At 39.2% G+C, this 21,813-nt stretch overlaps 1 protein-coding gene across 2 annotated transcripts; it reads left to right on the top strand.

Annotated features, from left to right (window-relative positions):
* Nucleotides 1-1,279: 1,279 nt before the first annotated feature.
* LOC126965395 (DDB1- and CUL4-associated factor 13) lies at nt 1,280-8,593 on the top strand. 2 transcript variants are annotated; one of them, XM_050808992.1, is made up of 5 exons: nt 1,280-1,298; nt 3,228-3,772; nt 5,098-5,264; nt 6,858-7,158; nt 8,310-8,593. In XM_050808992.1, exons 2-5 carry the CDS (start codon nt 3,371-3,373, stop codon nt 8,559-8,561), a joined length of 1,122 nt encoding a protein of 373 aa, XP_050664949.1. In that variant the 5' UTR covers nt 1,280-1,298; nt 3,228-3,370; the 3' UTR covers nt 8,562-8,593. The 2 variants fall into 2 exon arrangements, with proteins under 2 accessions (XP_050664949.1, XP_050664948.1); XM_050808991.1 differs by lacking the exon at nt 1,280-1,298 and adding an exon at nt 2,860-3,127.
* Nucleotides 8,594-21,813: the final 13,220 nt, after the last annotated feature.

Raw genomic sequence — 21,813 nt, 5'->3', positions numbered from 1 at the left:
TGCCGCCGAATTCTACTTTCGTACGACTCGCCACAAATTAAGATATCTTTTCCACCATTATTATTAAAAATCAGTCAATAAACCTTTCTTAAATCCCGGCAACGCTCCTGTGATTCATTGTTTTAAAAATTTAGATTGCATTGTATTACATAGGTAACATGTAAGACATTAAATCTGTTTACTATTTATACAAAAAATAAAAAAACAGACGTGTGGCACTCGGGGACTGCCGCGCTATTGCAATGCATTTTTTTTATCAACTTACGCAATTATAATTATTAATTTATTCTTCTTTGATAATAATTCACGTTTTTTCTTTGATACTAATTCAAGTTACATTTATTGAGCGTGGTGACCGATAAGAAAACAATTTTTTTTTCTTTTATTGAATAAATGAGAAGTTACTTAATATTGTTTAAAATATTTTTATTATCATACATATAAGTTATTCAGGAATTTTTATCATTGAAACCATAGGATTATGGTAACTGAAATAAGAAACATAAGTTTGAGACTTGATATCCTCTAAATATCTGGAAAATACCGCGTCAATGGTGGTCCCATATTTTGTTGTGGGTTCTTGTAGCAGTTAGTTATTATTAATTACATTAATAAACAATCTACCTACATAGGTTTTTCGTATTTATGAATCAGTTACTGGGTGATCTGGTTACTAGGCTTGGCTAGAGGTCCTATATGTGTTGAATTTAAATAGACATCTATCAGTGAATTATACTTCACACATAAACAGGCTTACGACTGTCTACAGTGTCTTCGCTCAAAATAGTCCCATTTAACAGCAAAACGTCGTCGTTCCGCCATAATTATATATAAAAGCTTTTTCTACAGTTATTTGCATATTTTGAAGTTTTTATACACTGTGATCACTAATTACTAACACTGATCAACAAGAAATAAGAATTAAATTTAATAACCAAAATGTAACTAACAATCAAAAATCATAAATATTTCCGAACCAATAATGTTCGGTCGACTTGTCACGGCACTGCTATGCAAAAATTATGAAAATTAAGACTAATTGAGATTTGAGGAATTCTGAACACAGAAAAAAAACATTCGATTTAATTTCAGAATGTATCTACTAGAGCAAGAGCCTGTGGACCCCAAACCTACGTCATTTTATAAAAGCTGAAAGTTTGTCAGCGCATGCTCCCAAAACAGGTAAGAACAATGGTCCATTATGGAGTTTGGGTTGCAGTGGCATTGTCAGGTAAACGGGACTAAAGGTGTGTAAAATACCGATCTAAATACATCACAGAATAAAGTGCGATTTTTCGGTAAGTATTCAGAATCCTTCAGAATATTATTGAAAATCACGTTATTCATTGTCAGACACTTACCATCGTGGCAACCCTTGCCAGACACCCTTAATGGTCACAAAATTATAATTTTACTCCATCTAAGTTGAATTTAAAAAGAAGTACTGTTAGCTTATGTGACATCTAGTGTCACTTTCATAAACTATTTCGTATGTCCAATTCGAACGTTGAATCTATCGAGTGTAATACAACATAACAGTTTCCGATAGATGGCGCTGATCACGGAACACTAGGTTTTATTTTCGTTACGGAATTTCTTGATTCGGTCGCCGCGCTCAAAGCCCGCGATAAAAGCTATGCAATAGCTTAATAATAATTTAAATACTTAATGAGTGGTCTTTTAAGGGGTTTTTACGATATTTCTAGAAACGCTGTGCGCTAAGTATTTAAAGTTAAATAGCTTTTTGAGTCGGGTATTAATCGACATTATTAAGCTATTTATGGATAGATTGTGCCTTACCCTAAGCCCGTTCGCGTTCTTTCGCTTAACACACGCTTTACACGCACTTATTCAGCTCTTTTCAGCTTTTGTCCATAGAAAACAGCAATTTTGTATAGAGACGTGTACGCGTCGATTCAGCTTCCGCGTCCATTCTGCTTTCGCGGGAAACCAGCATAAAATGAGGATAAATGTGTTTTTATTATGCGAATGCTATAGAGAGCGTTCGGCACTGTTCCGCCGCGTACAGCGCTGTTCGCCGTCGAATGCGGCGGAACAGGTCTTTACAGGGATGGTCTGCGACTCCTTGTCGACAAGTTGCGACCTGTATTGTTCCTGCATTGATTTGACGTAATCATTATGCACGCAAAGATTAAAGAGTGCAGACGTGATTTTAAGTTATTATTCTCATTCTTACGATGCCGTACGCGGCTGATAGAAGCAGAGCTGTATAAGTGTGACCAAAATCGTTCAGCGAAACGCGAATGGAGCTGAATAAGTGCGCGTAGTCTCTTAGGACGGTCCGACGCATTTGAAGTCACCGCGAGAAGCGAACAGACAACATCGCTTCTGTCCGACAAACTGTCTTTGAACTTGAAGCACGCGGGATGCCAACATCGCATTTTGATGTGCAAAGATTCAAGTTCATTGAAACATTGACCCAGCGACACAATTATTATACAGCACGTTGATATTCGCTCAAAATTAAAAGTCTAAATTTTGACCTAAACTGAATGGACTGGCAGCATCAACCCACCGTCCGTCGAGCCGCTTTTTTGATGTAGTCTGTCACTCGCAACAAACGCAAACTCAGGTTTCATATTTCAATTCACTAAAATTTAATTGAGATATGAAGCCTAGACAAGTAACAATATGTTGAACTGTATAGCACTGGCTTGACTTTTGTTACATACGCTAAACACAATGCACTGAAAAGACAGTCAGACATATCTCACCTTGTCTGTCTTAAAATAAAAAACACATTTTATTACATTTTGATCACCATTCTGGGGACCGTAGTCCATACGTATTACGTAGTAACTATATTCTCTTTGCTTACATCCTCTTTGGTCTTATAACCTAAAAGTACATAATAAATACATTGTAAAAACTTGTGGAGTTATGAATAATAATTGTGATAATGTGATAACTTATTGTATTGTTATTATTCTATTTAGAACGCTTTAGTAACTGGTACTTAAAATCTTTACATGAACTTTTTGTAATATAAATTTTATACAGGAACAGTATTTAAGTAAAAAATATATTATGTCTGGTCTAAAAATAAAAGTTATAAGTCGTAATCCAGAAGATTACTTACGTGCGACTAAAAGGGATATTCATAAAAGTATGTAGTAGGTGAAATCAAAATTTAATTTTTAACTAGAAATTCTATCTTCTTTTCAGTTTGTTGTTTATTATTCTTATATAGAATTTTACACTTTCAGTACAAAGAAATTATGATCCAAGTCTTCATCCTCTTGAGGCTCCTCGTGAATACGTTCGTTCTTTAAATGCCGTCAAATTGGAGAGAGTTTTTGCGAAGCCTTTTTTAGGAAGCTTAGATGGACACACAGATGGCGTATCTAGCATGGCCAAGCACCCAAGGAAGCTAGCAGTCTTAGCTAGTGGGGCTTTTGATGGTGAGGTCAGGATATGGGATTTGGCTTCTAGAAAATGCAAAAGGAATTTCATAGCTCATGAAGGTTGGGTTCGTGCTGTTTGTTTTACTCCAAGTGGTCAAACATTTAGCACAGTAGGAGATGATAAAACTATTAAGACATGGAAATCAGACGTTGAGTCTGGTGATGATGAAGACCCAGTTAATACATTATTAAGTATGTCTGTAGTATCAGGTATAAGTCACAACAGAGATAAACCTTTATTTGCCACATGTGGAGAGAATTGTCAGCTGTGGGAAAATACAAGGAATGAACCTGTAAAAGTTTTTAAATGGGGTGTTGACAGTCTGAACCATGTAGCATTTAATCAGGTAAGGTCTATGACTGTTCATTGTGCATACTAGATATATTTTATGAAAATGGATTTGCTAACAGCCTATCTCAATTTCCAATCTCTAGCTTTATTATTTTGAATCCAGATTTTATATCTTCTATAAATCAATCCTGAATCTGCTCTTAAATAAGGCAATCTTCATTATGAGATCCAGAAAGTATACAATACACTTATCTGTCACATTCATACAAATACCAAGCTAATAATACAAAAGTTTGAAAAAAAATATTTCACCAATACATAGAAGTTAATCGAGATGAATTAGATTATAATAGAACTTTGGCATATGGTTTCTTGCATAAAGCAAGTCTCTGCAACCCCGTTGCATCCACTAATAACTTTCTTGACTATTTACAAATGCTTTTATAAGTTTATACCCAAAAAAAAAAAAAAAAAATTTCAATTATAATCCTCAGATTGCCATTTTAAGATTGTGATTGAATATAGAATTCCACCGTTAGAGGATGCATTGAGGATGACCATAAATTTAAAGACTTGTAAGTTGATTAAGGATTTACGGGTTCAGTGAAAGTCAACAAACTTTTTAGTAAAATTAATTTAATAAAAATAATGCTTATTTCACCGACATAATATTACAGCTTTTATTTAAACAAAAATATATCACTTAGCCAAATTTTTTGACTTATCTTAAATGTAAATTCCGCAAATATTTCTCTCAACAATTCGATATGTTTCGCCTCTACACGAGGCATCCTCAGGAGATATAGACTAGCCAGATTCTAGCTCGATACTACAAATATTAGTGGAATTTACACTCAAGACAATTCAAAGAATTTGGATAATTATGAATTTCCACAAAATAACCCCGAAATAAATAAATTTTGATATATACTGCTTTCCAAAAAACTAAGGTATCAGGATGTCTCTAATGGAGGTTGACCTTTATCAGAAACTGCTACTGCTGGTATTTTTCAATGATCACTTAAAGTAATTATGTATACATGATTTGCACTCTGATTAAATTTAGTGCTAATCAAGTATTAAAAAAAAAATAATAATATTGACACACTTTTACACAAATTATCTTGCCCCAAACTAGGCATGGGCTGTACCTATGGGTACAAGACAACGATATATTTAATACAATATAATTACTCAAACTTACATAAATACATATTATAAACATCCATGACTCGGAAACAAAACATCCATATTCATCATATAAATGATTGCACTTATCGGGATTCGAACCAGGGACCTCTAGCTTAGTAGTCAGGGTCACTAACCATTCGGCTATGTGGTCGTCAATAAAGGAATTATCAAACAAACATTACTTTTCAGGTAGAAACAAATTTACTGGCAGCATGTGCGAGCGATAGAAGTATAATATTATATGATTGTAGAGAGTCTGGTCCATTAAGAAAAGTTGTGATGGAGTTAAGGTCAAATGCTCTCTCATGGAACCCAATGGAGGCATTTATATTTACCGTAGCAAATGAAGATTATAAGTAAGTAGAAAGGCAATAGGTGTTATGTATAAATAAAACACTTTTAAAAGATTAAAACGCGTGTAATTGTAACAGTTTTACATTAGATGTTTGCGTAAAATTTACATTTTTATTTTAGTTAACCCGACGTTTCAAGACCTTTCCAGATCTCGTTTTCACGGGGACTGTAGATGAATAATCAAAGAAAATACTAAATGTTATGTATAATAATATATTTTAAAGTATATTAACTTGGGTTATTGTGACTTAAAAATATCTATTTATTTATTTAAACACTGGTACACCTAACCGAATTTTTTTGCTACACCGAACAATACATTATTAACAAGAAAACAGTTGAATATTATTTATATAGGTATCAACTCAATGAGAATATGTACACAGTACCGTTAAATACATTATTAAAAAAAAAAAAACAAATTATATAATCATATAAAAAGCAACAAGTAAAAGCAATTGTTTGATAACTGTTTTATGTATAAAAGGTTCTTATGTATAAAAATTGTTTTATGTATAAAAGGTTCTCTAGAAATATCAAAAATCATGTCGAAATAGAATAATACTGTACAATAATATAATAATATTGACACCCTTTTATACAAACTATTTAAGTGCCTAGCCTCAAACCAGCCATATCATGTCTCACTTTCCTTAAATGTTTCCATGTCTGGAAAACAAACATACATATTCATCATATAAATGTTTGCAGAGTTAGAGGCTCCAGGATTCAAACCCTCTAACTCTGTGCACAGGGTCACTAACCACCGCTATATGGGTCAGAAATACTTTCGTACATTTTCAAATTATCTTATGAAAATAAATTTTAATTAAGTATTGTATAGTCTCTCCGTTTTTTTAAATAAAATCAGGCCTGTCCACTCCCCATGTAGGTATCGAAATGGTAAATACTCACGGCGGCCACAACAGTGTGGATGTACTGGATAAGTAAGGACTGACGGGCGAGCAGAATAACGCACGCGCGAGTATTGTTCGTCTCCTACTTCACCGGTCAGACAGATCTATAAAAATTTGGAAACATAAGAAAAAGCAAATCATACTCCTAAGGTCATCATATCTTTTCCGATTGCGTGCCGTGTAACGTGTCCATCGCTCTCAACTTTTTTAATTCGATTTAAGTGGCTGAGTCAAAGAGTTTCGAAAAAAATCGTGGATTAATCTCAGTTTTTCGAAATAGTTAATGTTCGCAAGTGAGTAAATAGTAAATAATAGCGAGGGTACTTCTAAATTCTTCGTTTTGTTATTGATACTAAAGACGATTGTGTACAATACTTTCTGACAATAATTTGTCAGAAGCCACATACAATTGAATTTTTCAATCCAGGATCCAAGTCACAGTTAGCTCAATAGCTTAGTTGTAACACATTGATACAACTAAGCGAGTGATATAGCAAGTGATAGGTGAATAAAAATATAGGTTACTAGCACTGTGCGATCTTAATTACACCTTATTGTTTGGCCGCAAGAGTCCCTATTTCTTTAATTAATTTAGCAGAGTGAGACTTCTGTACTTGTACTATTACATATCATTTGACAAAACTCATTATGTAACAAAACACATTTGTTTAATTACAGTCTATACACATTCGATGTGAGAAAACTTAGGCAACCGGTCAACATTCATATGGACCACACTTCGGCTGTGATTGATGTGGATTATGCTCCGACCGGTAGAGAATTTGTTGCTGGTAGTTATGACAAGACAATAAGAATATTTGAAACACTGAAAGGTCATTCGCGCGATGTCTATCACACAAAACGGATGCAACGGCTGACATGTGTGAAATGGTCACTGGACAACAAATATGTACTATCCGGTTCAGATGAAATGAATATTAGAATGTGGAAAGCGAGAGCCTCCGAGAAGCTTGGTGTTGTAAGTATAAACTGTATTATTTGAGTTTCATAAGTGAACCCTACTACATAACCTTTTCTGTTTTTCCAATCTGTCTATATTTTCTCTGTGAGTAGACTGTTTCATTTTGAGAACATAATTTTTTTGTGGGAAAAGAAGATAATTCACATCATGGCCCAAATTCTCTCGCAACACTAGAGGAAACACAGGAGCATTTACGGCTGTGTTGTAGCTAGGTTCATGTGTTGAGTTTTCACACCTCAGTTACCGAGATCCGTTTTTATGTGATACAACATGATTGTCTTAATGTAAAGAGTCCAAACATAAAAGTGAAAATATGTACAGGATGCCGGCTAGATTATTGGTACCACAACGGCGCCTATTTCTACCGTGAAGCAGTAATGTGTAAACATTATCGTGTTTCGGTCTGAAGGGCGCCGTAACTAGTCAAATTACTGGGCAAATGAGACTTAACATCTTATGTCTCAAAGTGACTAGCGCAATTGTAGTGCTGCTCAGAATTTTTGGGCTTTTCAAGTATATTGAGCGGCACTGCATTGTAATGGGCAGGACGTATCAATTATCAGCTTAACATCCAGCTCGTCTTGTCCCTTATTTTCATAAAAAAAAAAATTGTACTGTCATATGATCCTGAGCAATGCTCTGAGCTCGTCACTCATTTAACCTGCCCTCCACAACTTTAAAACCGGAACTTGATAGTACGAATATAATAGCCAGGTATGCACATTTTCAGATTTTGTAGTTGGAATAGTCACTAGGCACACTATAAAGTAATTCAACAGTTTTTTTTATTACGACAGTATGGGACAAGACGTGTAGCACGTTCAACTGATGATAATTGATACGCCCTGCCCAAAAAACAATGCAGTGCCACTGAGGATCCTTGAGAAACTGAAAAATTCTCAATGACACTACAATTGCGCTCGTCACCTTGAGACATAAGATGTTAAGTCTCATTTGCCCAGTAATTTCACTAGCTACGGCGCCCTTCAGGCGGCAACATAATAATGTTTACATATTACTGCTTCATGGCAGAAATAGGTGCTGTTGTGGTACCCATAATCTAAGCCGGCATCCTGTCCAAAGGAGTCTCCCACTGGTAGTTGAAAATATTAAAGAAATACATGTAGATACTAATCTTATGATTTCAGCTCAAACCACGGGAACGTACAGCACTTAATTATGCAGATTCCCTGAAAGAGAAGTTCGCCAGCCATCCGCAAGTGAAGCGTATAGCTAGGCACAGGCATGTTCCCAAACATATAATGAACGCCCAGAAGGAATTGAGAACGATTCGAGAGAAGAATAGGAAGAAGGAAGCGAACAGGAGAGCTCACAGTAAACCTGGCACTGTCCCTGTAGTGCCCGAGCGCAGGAAACACGTTGTTAAAGAAGACGAATGATTTTTTATTAAATAATGCATTTTTATTAGCTGGTCATGTTTTTTATTTTAATAAGTGGTTAAAACCTTTGAAAGCCCACGTTCGTCATAAGCCGGAAGACGTCCACTGCTGGAGAAATGTCTACAATGGGTTGCAATGTAATTGCAACGTTTGGCAGGTTGGTAGGTGATCGCAGTTGATGGTGATGCTCTCTTGGAAAGATGCTGCTGCCCATCCTCCGTTCTTTGTATACCTTAGTCGCCTCTTACAACACCGACGGGAGGAGATGTGGTGGTGCTATTCTGGAGCGACACCACACACACAGAAACACCACGTTATTGGTAAGTTAATAACGAAAAATCCATTTTAGACAAGGCATCTCAATCAAATCTAAGCCAAACTTAAAGTCACATCTCTTGAGCCCTGGTGCTGCGGATGTCCGTGGACGGTTTTCTCGCCACTTCCCATTACATGAGTCTGTTTACCCCCTCTTATATAAAAAAAAAATCTAATCAAGTGTCTGTCTCGTTTAATTATATTATTATTTATAGTAAGATGATTTTTTTTATTGTTCTCTTGTTAAATACCCTCGAAGGCCATCGTTATTTGCTTTACCCTATAGGCAAAGTTAATCAAACCAATCAACAAACGAAAACAAACCTAAACACAAAGAAATAATATTATTAAAAAAAACGTATTTTCTTTGATTAAGGAGTGTTACTCACATAAAAAGGTCACGTAACGCCAGGTTAAGTAAATAAATTATAAATCTAATCTCTTGTAGTAGGTACAAAGAATATATAATAGTACAAAAACGGAAGTCTCAATCCGCAAAATCAATTAAAGAAATAAGGATGCGAGTGAGTTTTTGTCATAGTACCTGATCTGACTGAATAACATGTTTCACGAGGCATCGTTTTCACTGAAGAACTCGAACTATGCGTTATCTAGGAAATGGTCGAGTTCTAGTCCCTTCTATTATCCACAAAAACAGATACTGTGAGATTACCAGTAGGAGGATCCCTTGCACAGGATATTGATTATGGGTACCACAAGCAGAACCCACCTAAAAAAACCTCAAATATCATGATAAAGTTTTCTGCAATTACCTCCTTCAAAAACTAACCAATTATTGTAATGAGATTTTAGAAACTGAATGGGATGGAAATATTCTATGTCGGACTGTTTTAATTGTTCTACTTATTGGTGTCGGATACTGGGTTTCTTTTTGCAGGCTAGGTATAAAATGATTAATTACCTACGTATTATGAGTGAGAATCAATTGGAGTTGCTTATGGAGGGTTCTGCAAGAGCTTGGTGTACCAAATTATCTCATCGCTTTGCTTCGCACCCTGTATGGCTCAAGCCAGGGAGTTGAAAGAGTCTATAAAACAACCTCGAAACCCTTTAAGTTTCATCAAGGAGTGCGCCAGGGATGCATTTTGTCGCCCATTCTCTTCAATGCCTATGGAGAGCACATTATGAGACGTACCTGCGAGAACTGGGAGGGAGGCATTACAATTGGTGGCGTGAAAATCACCAAGTTGCGATACGCCGATGACACTACGCTTCTTGCAGCAAATGAGTCAGTAATGGCTGCACTTCTTGAACGTATGGAGCGGATTAGTGGAGAGATGGGACTTCCCATAAACAGGTCCAAGACCAAAGTCATGGTGGTGGATAGATCTGGGAAGTTGGAACTAACTGGTGCGCTGGGCCTAGAAATGGTGGACAACTTTATCTACCTGGGCTCCAACATAAATAACGATGGTTCGTGCGAGAGGGAAGTACGCAGGAGAATTGGCATGGCTAAGAGCGCTATGTCTCAGCTTGGAAGAATCTGGAGAGATCGCAATATTTCCGTAAAAACTAAGACCAAACTGGTACGGACCCTAGTCTTCTCGATATTTTCGTACGGCACTGAGACTTGGACACTGAAAGCTGCAGATCCCAAACGCATTGACGCCTTTGAGATGTGGTGCTGGAGAAAGATGCTCCGTATCCCCTGGACAGCATTTCGATCTAATGTCTCCATACTGCGTGAACTCAGGATCTCCTCGCGATTGTCTTCCGAATGTCTGCGCAGAGTTTTAGAATACTTCGGTCACATCGCAAGGAAGGACGATGGAAACCTTGAGAGGCTCATTGTGGTCGGCAAAATAGATGGGAAGAGGCCTCGTGGACGCAGTCCAACACGATGGTCCGTGCAGATCCGCTCCGCCCTCGACACTACGGTTCACAATGTCTTTCATACCGCCAGAGATAGGAATAGATGGAGAGCGATCATACGTGAGAAAGTGATACAGAGGGGTGGTCACTGGTACTGAGGATTACGACGCAGGGAGGAGGATTATGAGTGAGTATTCGAATTTGCGAGTCCGGCACGAACTGACAGGTAAAAGTGAAGCGCGAGTATTTATAATGTTTTTAATATAATTGTGTAAGATAAATTATTAAAAATTATTATTATTTAAACTGAAAAAACAGTGTATAAGTAATCCGCCCTATAATGCGTAGCCTTACAACTCTTTTTCATATTACGCAATGGCAGTTATCCATATAACGCGTGGATTTCCCCTGTACTGTCAAATTTATAATGATTTGTACAGTTCATACTTAGCTTCGCGTACCATTGCACGTGTGCCAATTGTGTTATTACAAAATTAAATTTGTGTATTAAAAACCTTAATAAAATAGACAAACCATTGTTACGAATTGTGATTAAATTATTATTACGAATTACGAGGTCGTAAAAACGCGTGATAAGATCCCTATAACTCGGAACCTCTCTACCGCGTTTAATAGGGATGATTATCTGTATTTACCAATACCTAAGGCTCAAGGTGCAAGACTTCACAAAATGCATTCTAAATCATCATTGAACTGGGACTTCTTAAAAGACCAAATGGGACCTTGAAACTTCTAGTCTCAACCCTTTTCCGTCTTCAACTATTTGAGATACATCAGCTCACTGCAAAAGGTATAATAAGGTTCATGAAAAGAATCAATCTTAGCAATGAGCTATAGTTAACAGTGGCTATAACAAAAGATCACATCGGTCCCAGTGAAACAGGGCTGAACTAAACTGAAGGGAATAAACCCGCTTTACAAACCGTAACCGTATATTTTTATACCGTCCAGAGAACTAATTTTGACATATAATACAAATGGCTGCGAAGGAACATACAATAGGTACTCTGAATTTTTTTGCATTTTGAATTAATTTCGTTCGTTTTCCGTGTGTCTAAACTTAAAAAACAACTTAATAAAGTACACATTTTTTTTAGTAGATAAATAGTTTCCCACCATCTATAGATGTTTGCTGAGGTTGTCATCACTGGTTTTAGTACCTACCGCAGACTCGCTATGTGACCATCAGCGCCAAAATGGCAAATATCAAACAGTCACAAAAGCACTTTGACAGCCGCCAGTCCAAAGGTATATAGTAAAGGTCAGTGCATCGAATGATGTGAACGTCATTCCGTCGCGAATCGAATATGCGCTCATAATGAAGCACTGTTTGAAGCATAGGCTTAGAATATATTAGCGCATAGACGACCTGCAAGTCCGTTATAGCGTGATCAATTTTGATTTGTCAATGGATGTGTTATCGTGGTAGCTAATTTTGATACTTATCCAACATACTAAGGAGCCCATCCCAAGTGGCTGATTGTTTACGACTTGTCAATTAAAATCGGTTACAGTTACAATAGATTCGCTTACCTTTTCTATATTGCTGTATCTCCGTTATTCTTCTCTTTTTTGGGGTTTTTAAGGAATCCTGAGCGGCACTGCATTTTAATGGGCAGGACGTATCAATTACCATCAACCGAACGTCCTGCTCGTCTCGTTTTTTTTTTTTTTGAATTGGAGGACAAACGAGCGTACGGGTCACCTGGTGTTAAGTGATCACCGCCGCCCACATTCTCTTGGAACACCAGAGGAATCACAAGAGCGTTGCCGGCCTTTAAGGAAGGTGTACGCGCTTTTTTTGAAGGTACCCATGTCGTATTGTCCCGGAAACACCGCACAAGTAAGCTCATTCCATAGCTTTGTAGTACGAGGGAGAAAGCTCCTTGAAAACCGCACTGTAGAGGACCGCCACACATCCAGATGGTGGGGATGAAATCCTAACTTGTGGCGTGTCGAGCGAAGGTGGAATTCGGCGGCAGGAATCAGGTTAAACAGCTCTTCGGAACACTCCCCGTGATAAATGCGGTAGAAGACACACAATGAAGCGACGTCTCTACGCAACGCCAAGTGATCCAGCCGTTCACAGAGCACTGGGTCCCCGACAATTCGAGCTGCTCTGCGTTGCACGCGGTCAAATGGATCGAGCTGATACTGGGGTGCGCCAGACCAGAGATGACAGCAATACTCCATGTGTGGCCGGACCTGCGCTTTGTAGAGCACTAGAATGTGGGCCGGCTTGAAGTATTGCCGTGCTCTATTGATGACGCCCAGCTTCTTCGAAGCCAATTTGGCTTTGCCCTCCAGATGGCCACGGAATTGGCAATCGCTCGAGATTTCGAGACCCAGTAATCCGATACTAGGCGTGGCTTTAAGAGAAGTGTTCTCGAAGAGCGGTGATACGACAAATGGGTTTTTTTTTGGTGGTAAACGCGCAAACTTGAGTCTTCTGGGCGTTAAATTGGACAAGGTTCAATTTACCCCATTCCGCGACCTTCACAAGAGAGGACTCGAGAAGACACAAGTTTCTCCCGGCACTGGTCGACGATTTCCCGAGAGAGACCTGCATGACGAGAGACGGCATCACCAGTGCTGTCGTCCGCATAGCAATGTATGTTGGAGGTGTCCAACATATCATTGATATGCAGAAAAAACAGCGTAGGAGATAGCACACAGCCTTGGGGCTTTCCAGCATTCACGGGCTTCGGGTTCGAGCAATATCCGTCGACAACGACCTGTATGCTACGCCCAGTGAGGAAGCTGGAGGTCCACTTGCACAAGCTCTCGGGAAGCCCAAATGATGGAAGTTTTGAGAGGAGCGCCTTGTGCGATACACGATCAAAGGCCTTCGCTATATCCAGGCTAACTTCCAGGCCTTCCCCCTTGCTTTCAATAGCCGCCGCCCATCTATGTGTTAGGTATACCAGAAGATCACCTGCCGACCGTCCATGGCGAAAGCCGTACTGTCGGTCGTTGATCAACTGGTGACCCTCTAGGTATACTAAAAGTTGGCGGCTAATTATGCTCGCCATGATTTTAGAGAGCAGGGAGGTGATAGCAATAGGCCTGTAGTTCGCCGGATCCGAACTGTCTCCTTTTTTTTGGATCGGATGGACAATTCTGACTTCCATGAGTCAGGGACTACGCCTTTGGAATAAGAGTGCCGGAATAAACGCGTTAGCACCGGCGTCAACTCAGGGGCACACGTTCTAAGTACGATTGGAGAAATGCCATCCGGCCCGCTCGACTTCCTGACGTCCAACGAAAACAGAGCTCGCCTAACAGTTTTCTGTCTGAACTGTACTTCAGGCATAGAGCTCTGACACCGCGGGATGGTCGGCGGTATATTTCCGTTGTCGTCAAGAGTCGATTTGGAGGCGAAAAGAGCGCACAGGAGCTCGGCTTTCTCTTTTGCCGTATGGGCCAGGGTGTCACTCCTCATGTACCACGGCGGCATGGACGGCTGGTTGAAGTTACCAAGAGCAGCTTTCGACAACGACCAGAACTTGCGTGTTCCGGTCGGGTAACTGGAAAGCTGCTCGCCGATTTTGACGACGTGCTTAGACTTCGCACGGGTGATTTGCCGCTTAAAAAATCTGGAGGCACGGTTATATTTCCTCTTAAGAACTTTGCAGTTCGGATCCTTTGTGCCCAGCGCTGCAACCCAAGTTCGATACGCCTGTTTTTTGCAGTCAGATGCTGCTTTAACTGACGCATCGAACCAGGGCTGTGATCTGCCACCGATCGGTACTACAGAGCTTGGTATAAAAATATCCATGCCCTGCAGTATCACATCGGCTACTGCAACGGCGCAGGCACTAGGATCATCCGGAGGGAGACAAACCTTGCCCCAAGGGTAGGATGCAAAAAAGGAACGCATCCTATCCCTATCCTATCTGCTGACTTGTAGTGCCAAACGCGGCGGGTCGCTGGTGGTCTGCGACGTTGGCGTCGGATAGGCACTACACTCCTGACCAGGCAATGGTCAGACGTCGCGAGAGGGGCGTCCACAAAGACCTGGTAACCATCGGGATGTGTAGTCAGCAGAAGATCTAATAAGGATGGCATATGGCTATCCACATCCGGGAGCCGCGTTGGCGACTCAACCAATTGGGACAGACCATACGCCAATGCAAAATTATGCACAGATCGCCCTGCGTAGTCTATGTACGTGATCCAAGGCATTCGGCATTGTGCCCGTTGAAATCACCCAATACTACGATTTCAGCGGAAGGGATCTGTGCAAGCACGTCGTCCATTGCCGCTTGAACGCAGCCCATGAGATGATCGGTTTCTGCGTTACCACTATGGGACCTGTAGACACACGCATAGATACGGACGCGGTCCTCTAAATCTACGCGGAGCCAGAGAGTAGACAGGTCCCTACCCTCAAAATTGCCGAGACGGCGACAGCAGATATCCTCCCTAACGTACACACATACCCCGGCATGAGGCAAAAAATTGTGCTCAATTTTGTACCCGGGGTACGTTAAATATGAGGTATCGCTAGGTCGAGATATCTGCGTCTCCGTAAGGAAACACAAGGCCGGCTGCGCCGTGTCAAGGTGGTGGTGGACGGCGTTTAAATTGGAGTGAATTCCCCTGATATTGCAAAAGTCCAAGTTGAGCGTGGAGCGCGGTGCTGCGGTGGTGTTTCAGCCTCGTTTGTCCTCTGTCATGCGCGGTTCTGTGCCCACCCCAGAATACGTAGGGCAGCCCGAGCGAGAGTGCTCGGGGAGGGATTCGCCGGCTCTGGTAGAGCCGGTACCCTCCTGGGGTAATATCTCTTTATGGACCGCTCTCATATTTTGTTTTGGGGGGGGGGTAAGGGATGTCCACCGGTCCTCGACACTAACCTATGCGAAACATAGCGGCACTAGGCCGCTACTTCACGCCGGTATTCTGTGCGAGTGTGGTTATTAACCCGGACGAGTCTGGCCCGATTGTGCTGACGTCATAAGACGGCAGCGTGGATGGCTCTCCCACTTCTAAAAAGCACTTAGTCGCCTCTTACGACACCCATGGGCCTGGGACTCCCCTATTCTTTTTACGCCCCGGGAAAAGTGCAGGGCAAAACTCTCGTCCCTTATTTTCATTAAAAAAAAGTATGTAGGTAGGTATGTACCTACAATATCACTGAAATCAATATAATGCTACATTACTATTTTTTATTCGTGAGTAGATTTTAAGATTACCTACACATATTGTGCACGGCGTAGGCAGAAGGCAGCTAATGGATCTTTTTTCATCAGTAAAATAGCAATAGGCGTGATCTTTCAACGCCAGGCGGTGTTAGGGCGCGAATCATTTGTTATTATTTCTCTCACGCGTCGAGTTGCCAAACAAATTGTATTGTGTCTGACAATATGAACGATTATTCTTCGATTCTATATAAATGTCAGTGTTCATAAGAATGATAATTTACAGTGTAAACTAGCTTACGCCCTGTGGCATTGTCTGAGCAGTATTTTTTTCCAGTTAGAACAGTACACCTAGAATTGAACTCGGTTTTTTTTCGAGAGGAGGAAAATATGTTTACGTATTGTTGACCCCGAAACGGGGCCCATATGTCGGGCTCGGGTGTAAACACCCCCTACCGACTAAAAACCTCCTCTATGCTGATAGCCCTATAGGCTTTTACAGCGAAGCCAGGCGGGGAAAGGACTCGTTAGAATCGTTACAACTGAAAAACAATTGGAGAAATAATCTGATCTCAGCTATCATTCCAGCTACACACCCCGTAACTACTGATGTCGCTCACCTCAAAATCTGGTTGAATGGCGTCTTCGTACCATGTAAAAACTAAAATTCTAAAAACACATAATAACCTGGGGGCGTTCGCTCCATTACCAACGTGGTAGTTACCTTTTTTTTGTTAATAAGGGACGAGACGAGCACTGCGTTCACCTGATGGTAATTGACACGCCCTGCCCATTACAATGCAGTACCTCTCAGGATTCTGGAAAAACCCAAAAATTCTGAGCGACATAAGATGCTAATTTCCCAGTAATTTCACTAACTACGACGCCCTTCAGACCAAAACACAGTAATGTTTACACAATACTGCTTCACGTAAGAAATCGGCACCGTTTTGGGTCATTTATCCTAAGTAAGTATTTAACTCTTACCACACAAACGCTTTTGAATTTCGCACTACTTGTGTTAATACCATAACCAACTATAGACTTCCTAACTCGACTTAGGTGAGTAGTTATAGGCAATATTATGATACTTGAAAAATTCGCTAGTGTGCCTATATAGACCAATTCAAATTTGTTTTCGGTCTAAGTTATAAATAGTATGAATAACCGCTTCAGCAGCACAAATATCGTATTGAGATCGACTGCATTGAATTGCATTTATGTTGTAACATAAAAACAAGGTATCGGGTTTATATTTCTTTTATGTTGTTTGATATAAATATATTTCAGGATTACCTAGTACACCCCTATCGATTTTTTTTCCACCACGCATGTTCTTGAACTTACCTGTCAATTTCACATTTATATTTTGATCAGATCGTAGAGTTACTTGCACCCTCTAAGATTTTTTGTTAATTGGAACGCCCTGCAGATAAAAAATGTGATTTTTTTGCCCATCACAAGAGCTTTCTTCAAAAGCCAAGCGAGAGTTATGCAGGTGTTTCACCAAGTCGTTATAATTTTCATTATTCCATTTGCAATCTGGTGCCAGACCTGCAAATTTGTTAAATATTATTTATCGGCAAAGGCAACAATATATTCTTTGGCAAAGATGACTCATCGCTTTAAGACTCTGACCACTGCTGTTGGGTCCAATAACTTTGGTAGGGGGTATCTTTCCGCTGTGATTGATAGCATATTAAGGTACCTACTGAATGCTGAAGCACCTCGTCATTCTTTGTAAGCCATGACGCGTTCGTACTCTCAGGATACCTTGTTGTATACGCTGCATACACAATACTGCTTGCTAGCAACGCCCTATAGATGTATTCCATATTGTCTGACATGCTGGTTTTAGTAGAGAATTAAAGTTTCATAAGAAGCTTAATGTCTACTAATAGTTTTGAGGATCCCCCCAGAAACCATTACGTTTGCTAAAATTATGATTGGCCTGACCTTTCTGTTTGATGTGGTTTTTCTTTGTAAAGCATCTGTGCAGATTGAACCCCATATATTTCGCACAGTCTGAATAATAATGAGTCGTTAAGATGTTAAATAGCTTGCCGTCATCGAAAATGACTTCTCGCTCTTCGCGAAGGTCGTTGTGGGTTTATTAATGAATATAAGCCTGTTACCTCCTGTATCCGGCTTTCACGCTGGGCATCAAAATGATTGGAAGCCGTACCTCGACAACATTTTTTTTGCTTTCTTCGTCCAATATTAGGACAGGCAACGGGTTCAAGCCCATACAGCCGTATTCATTATGGAATAATTAATTGTCGAATCCATCTTTGCAAGATTTTTACAAAATTCTTTCTAAAAACGTAGAACTGCAAGAAAAATTAATCATTTTAATGATTTTTGCTTCGTTAGGCGAAAGAAGTATAACTTCTTTCGTTCATACATAAGTATACATACACACTTTTTTTTAAATCAGCGCATTTTAATAACTGCCTGCCTGTATATTGTTGGTATTTTAGACCAGACTTTCAGCCGTGAAGCAGTAATGTGCAAGCAATATTGTCTTTCGGTTAGAGGGGCGCCGTAGCTAGTTACTGGGTGAATGAGCATCTTATATCCTAAAATGACGAGTGCAATCGCGAAGTCGCTCAAAATTTTGTGTTCAAACAGAATTCTTAGCGGCACTGTATTTTAAGGTGCAGTGCGTATGAATATATTAATTACCATCATATTAACAACTTACTCGTTTCGTAATTTTTTTCTCATAAAAATCCGAACAGGAATAGAACTATAAGATCTTAGCTGAACCGATGTCATGTGTTCTGTGTTATAAATTTGTGAAGCTAATGCAAAATAGATCCCCATGCATGCGAGAGTATTTTTCTTCGTTTTAGGCGGGCCTCGGGCGGCGCGGCTGTGGAGGCGACTCGGTGACATGTTGTTGACGTATAGAAAGCGTATTGGCGGTGACGGCCGATCTATAAATCATATTTTGGGATAGCATTTGTCCGCCCGCCCGTCTCTGTCTCGATTTCGGGTATTTTTTTGTTTGATTTAGATTGTTACATACTATATATAGTTATATCGAACGATATAAATATATTGATATACCTAACTGAATTTTCTAAAAACTGTCATAACGATAAAGTTTTATAATAAACATAAATTAATTATGCCTACTACTCAGCTAAGTCGAGTTAGTAGCTAAGTCTATTGTGGTGCGATGTATATATGTATGCTTTTACAAGTTCCCAGAAAATATTCAAAGCAAATGTATTACGAAATTCAAGAGAGTTGTTAACAGACGCTTTTGTGGTAATGGTTTTTAAATGACTTTCTTAATGATACCACAGATTGGCAATGTAGCGACCGCCATCAGTCTATTAAATTATAAATTTGATTATATCGAAAATTTATTAAAAAAAGAAGAGGCCCGCTGGTTTGATGCGCCCGTTCTTCTCAGATCAGAGGCATTCATTTCCGAATGGGTAGTAGTTTTTGACTTACTCTGTGCATGCAGTTTCACTCATCTCGTGGTAAGTTCGGGATGAAATCGGGATCTCCTGATATCTACGTAAGCTACTAGTAGCTTTCAATATTATCGTTTAACCATTGTTTTCGAAAAAAAGCCTAAGTTTTAACTTCACATAATTAACTTAATTAAAATCTGTGTTTATCGGCCTCGGCCACAACTCTTTGCTCTCTGCGTCTCTGCAACGAATGCTGCGTGGGCATGTAGTCATATTGTGATTGTTTGGGAGGAGTAGAAATTTCGCATTGACTCATGCCATTGGGTCTGCAGTAGATACACAGAAAATTGTGTTAGGCCGTGTTCACATATTATAACAAATTATAAATTTTATATACAAATTCGGTTTATAAAACCTTTGGAGCCTAAGAGACTCAGCATGTGTGAGCGGCGAACACCAGCTTCAACAGAAGAAGAATTTTTACCTTACCTTTTAATTTTAACCTGTGGTAAGTCACTAACCTATATGTTTATACGCTTTGGATATTCCGGGACTTGAGCAAAATAACTGCAATACGAAAACTTAAGAAACTTATGTTGAACTCTTGGGAAGTCTTTATCTTGATACTCATCGGTTCGATGGTCACTCGCCAAATTTTTATCAGCCTGCTATTCTTTCACAGTTCAGGGTCCATGCCTCGCTTTCATGACGCGAAAGAGAAATCTGTTCTCCTGGGTTCTCTTTTCGTGTCCAACTCGACTTAAAATTCAATTCGACCAAAATACCGCGGTATTACCTACCGCGGCACAGTACGCTTGTTAGATCGTAGTTTGCATATTCCGGATTTATTACACCATTGAAAAATACCTAAAGATGACCAAGATCATTTCTGGCCTTTCATTAGTTATGCGATTCTTTGGGTATATACAGGTGATGTAACAAAATTTTGTTTTCAAAGCAGATTTTCTAAGTGACCTCCTTGTTGTGCGATACAATGACCTTCCTACTAATCTCATATAAATGTATGGGAGTGTTTAACATCAAAATTTCTGCTTTTATAAATAATAATAAATATTTACCAATGAGAGGCTCATTTTCACAGGATGCCGGTTAGATTATGGCTACCAAAACGGCGCCGTTTTCTACCGTGAAGCAGTAATGTGTATGCATTATTTTGTTTCGGTTAAACTTAACATCTTATGTCTCAAGGTTTTGGGTTCCTCAAGAATCCTAAGCGGCATTAAAAAAATAGCGCTCTATAAATTATTTTCTGCCGTCAGTCATCAAATATTCAAATACAAATAGAGAATCGAAAGTGGCTATTAAGATACGTTACACGCGCCACCCGTTAGCCTATCCACTGGCAACATTTATCATCGGAATCCTATAAAAAGTAAACCGGAACTAATCCCGCGCCTCGTCTGCACCCTCCCTAATCTGCATACGCCAAGGAAAATAATTTCACGCCCTCGCAACACCGAGATGATGCTCTTTGTTGTGATTTAACAATGTAATGTTTTGATGTTTTATTATACGATTTTGATGTTTTTAATGTGGTTTTTGTACTTTTTGGTATAGGAGACCAAACGGGCATACGGGTCAATTGATGATAAGTGATAACCGCCATCGATGAAGTTTGAGTATGTTTGTTGCATCATTTTACATATTATATTGTAATTCTCCAAAAATCAATTTAAAATATTTAAAAAATTAGTTTGTTTTGAGTGGCAATGGCAAGTTTAATTGTATTGTTCCGAAAAAAAAAATTTAGATCCTAGTTTCACTATTTTTTGTGCTGTGTGCTCATAGAGAATTAATAGTTTGTACACCTTCGTGTGACTGCACGTTAGTAGCGCTCTCTGGGTTTCCACGGAAGACCAGCGTTGTGGATTCTTACGAAACCACAACTATGCTGAGTTGGGGGCCCATTGGCGCCATTAGATCATAATTAGAATAGTATAACTTTAAGAATGATTATCAGAATGGATATAATAACGTTTTTTCTTTCTTTCTTTCTAATTTAAATGATTTGAAAATCGATGAAAATGTAAATCTTTATATAAAAGAGTGGCAATGAGTTTCTTGCTACTTATTCTCATTAGCTCAACCATTTACGAAGTAGCGGTAGATTCAATCTCTCATTCATCTTCTCATTCAAGGCTCTCATGAAACACCACAAAAAACATCAAAGCATTGTCTTTAAAGTGGGTGTACACTCTTTTTAACCGACTTGAAAAGGAGGAGGTTTTCAATTCGATTGGTATTTATTTTATGTAGGTATGTACACTGTATGATGTAATGGCTGGTGTTAACTGTTCTTGATAAATGTTTATAACAGTATAGGTACTAGATCGTGTGTACGAATAGAATAACGATATAACTACTTTTTAAGTACAGTCTTTGTAAGCGAAGTGATGCATTTGCACCACGTAAAAGCCTACAGAGGTTTTTGTGACGCATCTTACTCTTAACTTATCTTTGTAAGTACTTACTCTCTTTTTTAATATGAAT

Source organism: Leptidea sinapis, chromosome 7 (genome assembly GCF_905404315.1).
Source record: "Leptidea sinapis chromosome 7, ilLepSina1.1, whole genome shotgun sequence".
Lineage (NCBI taxonomy): Eukaryota > Metazoa > Arthropoda > Insecta > Lepidoptera > Pieridae > Leptidea > Leptidea sinapis.
The sequence above is the reverse complement of the archived record's forward strand: the minus strand, read 5'-3'. Positions and strand labels throughout refer to the sequence as shown.